The sequence below is a fragment of the Hydra vulgaris genome, chromosome 11 (assembly GCF_038396675.1).
Source record: "Hydra vulgaris chromosome 11, alternate assembly HydraT2T_AEP".
NCBI classification, from domain to species: Eukaryota; Metazoa; Cnidaria; class Hydrozoa; order Anthoathecata; family Hydridae; genus Hydra; species Hydra vulgaris.
Window position 1 is genome coordinate 17,831,501 of NC_088930.1, and position 6,000 is coordinate 17,837,500.

Consider the following 6,000-nt stretch of genomic DNA (forward strand, 5'->3'; position numbering starts at 1 on the left):
TAGCACCCATTGGCAAAAGTCATCATCAACTACTCTACTTTACTGTATCGATTGAATCTATTATAAATATACCACAATACCATACAAAGCATTTATACACAAAAGGGAACTATGACAAAATTAATGAAGACCTTGCAAATATTAAACTCTGTCCAACATCCAACTCAGACCAACTATGGAGTATCTTTTTCAATAAACTTAAAACTACTATTAACAATAATATCCCAAAATCTAACTTTAATAATATAAAACGCTCAAAATGGATTGACTTTCAAATAATCAATGAACTTAAATTTAAACGAGAGAAATATCGTCAATATATATTGAACAGAAATGAAGAAACATATAATGAGTACCGCATTTCACGAAACAAAGCAAAAGCAGGGTGCAGAAAAGCAATTATTGAATTTGAAAAAAAACTGGCAAGAGACATAGACCAAAATCCAAAAGCATTTTACTCGCATGTCAAATCAAAAAGAAAAAACAAAGAAGCATTCCCTGACATCCAATACAATAATATTGTTGCAACTACTGATCTAGATAAAGCTCATCTATTCAATATTTTTTTTGCTGATACTTTTTCAAACAAAAAAATAACAGCAACACCACCATTTAACCTAACATATAAAAATGTAAATCCACTAACAAACAATCTAAGTCCGGAAAATATCGAAACATACCTCAAAAGTCTAAACTCATCTAAATCACCAGGCCCTGATGCATTACACCCAATAATGTTTAAGAAAACTTGCTTTCAAATGTCTAAACATCTATCTACTATTTTTAACAAAGTACTTGAGAGTGGATCAATACCCCAAATATGGAAAGACGCAACAATTACACACATATTCAAAAAAGGAGACAAATCAAAAGCACTTAATTATAGACCTATCAGTATAACTTGTACTTTAATAAAAATCTTTTAAAAAATTATAAAAAATCATATTATGAAACACCTGATTAAAAATAACTTATTAAGTAGACAAAGAGTTGTTGTTAATGGAAATTATTCAAACTGGGTACCCGTTAAAAGTGGAGTTTCCCAAGGCTCCGTCCTTTCAGCTTTACTTTTTATTATATATGTCAACGATATCCCTGAAGTAATCAAATCAAAAGCTGCTCTTTTTGCTGACGATACGAAAATCTTCCGTTCTATTGAAAATACTCAATCTGCGCAAGAATTACAAAATGACATCGATGCTCTTGTTACATGGTCTCAAAAATGGGGAATGAAATTTAACATTGATAAATGTTCTGTAATGCGCTTAGGAAACAACAACAAATCCCATACTTATAATATGCATGATCCAGAAAAAAATATAAGAGTAAACATTAAAACCACAAATTGCGAACGAGATTTAGGTGTTCACATAGATTCGAACTTATTATTTTCCAAACACACAACTATTCAAGTCAACAAAGCCATACAAATAATAGGAATAATAAAAAGAACATTTACATCATATCCAGACTTATTATCCTTCAAAAAACTATTTTCAGCACTAGTCCGCCCTCACCTAGAATACTGTGGATCAATCTGTAACCCTGGACTTTTCAAAGACAAACGGCAACTAGAAAATGTGTTAAGAAGAGCTTTGAAACGAATCAATGGATTACAGGATCTACTGTATGAACAAAAATTGTTGGCATTAAATATGACAACTGTAAAATACAGGCAACTTCGTGCAGACCTAATCAATGTCTACAAATGGTGCAAAAACAACAATAGTGACAGAAGTCTTTTTGAAATAGATAGTAAATTTATTACTCGAGGTCATATATATAAACTTAAAAAACAATCTTCGCGATTAAATTTACGTATGAATTTTTTTTCTCTAAGAATAATAAATAAATGGAACTCTCTTCCTAATCACATTATATCAGCATTATCTCTAAAAATGTTTAAACTACTTCTAGACAATCATCTAAAAAATGAATGGTTTCTCTACGACTAATCCACATTTTATTTTCTATTAGTTATACAAACTCTGTAATTGTCAAGTATAATATTATTAGGTTGACAGGCAGTTTATACCTACACAATTTATTGTAAAACCTTAATTAAAAAAAAAAAAAAAAAAAAAAAAAAAAACACTACTCAATCTATTTTGCATAACTATTATTGTTATCTTTACTTTAATGGTTGATTCATTATTTTATTGTTTACTTCATTAAAAAATTTTCCTAGCTCTTCTCAAAGTATATTACGGTTAAGTGGATTGTATTGGTCATGTCTATAAACTCTTGATTTTCAGAAGTTTTAAATAGTACATTTGCATTGAAGAAAATATTTGCTATTTTTATATCAATATTTTTTCCGTTTCATATTAATAGATATTGCATATGATAACATCAACCGTTGCTTATTACAAGGCATTGATAACTAACAGATGTCAAAAAAATTGTTCCAACTTGAGATGATAATCCATCTATCAGAGCAGATGTACTAATATTTAAATCATTATTTGGAAATACACTATCACAATTTTTATTCCAATATTTTGACACATTGAGATTGTCGCCTGTGTTCTTGTCAGAAAACTCAAACTTCTTTTGGCAATGTTTTAAAAGGGACTTTACTCGTACTATCTTGTTGCTAAACAGAGCATGAGAACAGTTACAAGAAACCTTTGTACTACTTTTAACTTCAGTTGAATCTTCATTTGGACTAAAAAAATTTTTTTTAAGTATTTCGTGTTAAGTCTCAAATAAACCGAAGTTATATAAAAATTTCAAAAATAATCATTTTATCAAAACATTATTATTAGATGTTTTTTGAAATTTTTTAAAAAAAGTTAAATTTAATAGTTTTTTAAATTAAATTTTATAAACATGTTTTTATAAAATATTTTTCAAACTTTTATAAAATTTCGCTTCTTTAGAGTACCAGGTTAACATCTTTTTAAAAAACATTTTTTCAAAGACCAATCGAATCTTTTAAGGCCATGTGGCATCCCTAAAAATACCCCTAAAAAACTTAAGTTCATTCTATTCTACTATATAGGGCACTTACAAAGAATTTTTTTAAAAAAAATGCTGTTTTGAACATTTTTATAGTAAAAAATTTAAGATGAACAAGCAAGAGTATATATATATAAGTAGTGACACAAACCAACTTTTTTAAGTATTGATACAAACCAACATTTTCACAAGTTTATTTCTTAGTTTTTATTTATTACACTTAAATTACCAATTTATTTAAAAGACTGATTAGCCTCGATTTGATCAAACATTTGTTCTTGACTTTTGTTCATATTTTTTCATAAAACATTTCAGCTTTTTTTTTTTTGTACTTTTTTTTGTACTTTTTTTTTTGTATTTCACCTCCCCAAGGCCAAGAAGGCCACTACAGATAAGGAGGCTACTTGTGGTTAAAACCCTCTCCTGACGCTTTAACTCCGAAACACGAACCTTGACGAACAAGGCTGCTGCGCGGAGAAACAAGTTTAGCGCGGTACTACCAGGGACGTGGTGGGAATCGAACTCAGAACCTCTCGCTTATGAAGCGAGCGCTCTACCACAACACCACTACCACATATAATAAAAGCTAATAGTAAAATTAAAATATAAAGTACAAAAAAAATAAAAAAAAGTTTAAAAGAAATTATGTATCTATAAATTATTATAAAACAAACAACTGTTATGATTATATTGAAAAATATTAATAACAATAAAGTAATCAAAATAAAACATATTTAAGTTATTGAATTTGCTTCCAATGTTCAAAACTTTACAAAACAAAAAAAAAACTTACATCAGCTTCAAAAGAGTGGAAATAGTGTCGTGGAGCATAGTATTTGAACTGATTATAAATCTCCTGCTCCCAGATCATATTATTCACCTGTTAAATATAAATTTTTAGACAATTTAAATATTTTTCAAAAAATAGCATTAAAGTTAACTATTGTTTTATATTCTTGGCTTCCCAAGGGTAGAAAAAAACTAAAAATCAACAACTTTTTACAATTTTCATATGAGATGGCAAATAAGAAACATTCAAAAAAAAAAAGTCAAAATATTCCAAAATTTGATATATCAGATATTTTGTGAATGTAGATATCTTATTTTTTATTTCAATTTTACAGTTTATTGTCACAAAAACAGGTTAAAACTTGTAAAATTATTCAAAAGTAAAAAAAAAAAAAAGCAACCAGTCATACTGTTAAGTCAAACACACGAATATAATATGATTTCTTTTGGTTGTCTTTGATAAAGCAGATAACGCCAACACAAAGCTTCTGCCACCGAATCTGCCCACCAACACCACTTTTGAAAACTTGAACAACAGTTGTTGAAAGGGTCTATAGCAAAAATAAACAAAAAAATGTTTATTATTATATTTAAATGCATTTTCAAACGGCGTCCTATGATTCAAGCAAATCATAAATTTCAATTTAGAACCGAATATGAGAAATTTATTACACAATCAAAAATATTCACGAAAAAAATTAGAACCAAAATAATTTCAATCGAATTTTCGATCGAAAGTCATAATAGTATTTAGAACCGAAAAAATTTCGATCCAATTATCAATCATGTCATAAATAACTTTAGAACCGAAAAAATTTCGATCGAATATTTGATCGAAAGTCGTGAAATAAAGTTTTTAAATTAAATTAAAATAAGAAAAGAAAGGATTTTGTAATTTGATCTAAATTATTTTGGTTGTAAAATTCAGTTCTAAAACTTTCGGCGCAAGAAAGGATTTTGTAATTCGATCCTGCAATAAAAGTATACTTTTAGGTTCTAAATTTTTCGACTGTGAAATATTTCGGTGATATTTTTAAGGATAAATATTTTCGGCTCTATCATGTGACATGTTTTCAAACAGAGACTTGCCACAAATTTACTTGGAACTGTATTACAAGCAACAAGTTTTTTTTTACTTTTTGTATTATTTGCAACAAGGTTTTTTTTTTTTTTTGCAAATTTTGATACTTTCTATTAAAAAATAAAATCTCAAAATTTTTAGCATAGGCCTTAGCAGCATATAACAACATATTTAAATATAAACTATGTTTAAATACATTGTTGCATTTGTCTAAATTACTCAAATAAACCTAATTACCTTGCAAAAAAATTGAATACTATAAAATTTATAATGTAAATTACTATAATAACAATGCTTATTATAAATTATGTTTTATTATTTAAAATATTCAAATCAATTTCAATAACTTGATAAAAAGTAAACATTTCCTTTTCAGGGCTTATAATAAAGAAAAGTGGGGAATAACATTTCTCCTAATATTTTTCAAAAAGCATAATTCGTAACTTATGTTGATGAAAGTCATCTAAGTTTATCACTTTGCATGTTATGTTATTAGAATGTTTGTCCTTAGCTTTATCAAATAGATCAGTGTTCTTGGTAAGAACTGATTGCCATAGGTAATTATGCATCATGATTCATAGCTTTCTAACAACTTTGAATCTGTATTAATTTTTTTTAGCATGTTTCATATGATATTTTCTCATTCTCATATCATATAGAAGTATGAGATGCTTTCTCTAAATGCCTTTAAACTGTGTGGTTTGTTGAAAATTTTTGAGTGAAGAAAATGTAAGCAGCTCATTTTATTAACCCTCTAGGAGTTTTTATAACAACTTCCCTACTTTGTGCACAAGCTCTCCAATATATTTTTAGTAAATTCTGTAAATGTAACTAGATGATCAACGCTAACAACTAAATTCTTTTGCTTTTGGAGTTAAAAATGCCTGCCAACAAGCACTTATCAGCTTGATTGTGGATATTTTTAATAACAGAAATGTTTTTAATTTTTTTTTTATTTTTTTTTTTTAGATCATGTCCCCAAGGCCAATGGTTATACCCTCTCTCAACTCTATAACTCCAAAACACGAACCTTGACAAACAAGGCCGCTGCACGGAGAAACAAGTTGAGAGCGGTACTACCAGGGACAGGGTGGGAATCAAATTATTTAAAGATAAGAATTGAGATATAAATATTCTATAGATAAAGTAGACAACTAATCCTGTTTTCC

The 6,000-nt window shown here is 28.0% G+C and overlaps 1 protein-coding gene across 2 annotated transcripts in view; it reads right to left on the reverse strand.

The window, feature by feature from the left end:
- LOC100201341 (actin nucleation-promoting factor WASL) overlaps positions 1-6,000 on the reverse strand; it is a 36,805-nt gene that overhangs the window by 22,825 nt on the left and 7,980 nt on the right. For both annotated transcript variants that reach the window (XM_065810323.1, XM_065810322.1), the window contains exons 3-4: positions 4,161-4,301; positions 3,755-3,841 (exon numbers count right to left, since the gene is read on the reverse strand). In XM_065810323.1, the coding sequence (XP_065666395.1) occupies positions 3,755-3,841; positions 4,161-4,301 (228 nt within the window). The remainder of the gene's footprint in view (positions 1-3,754; positions 3,842-4,160; positions 4,302-6,000) is intronic.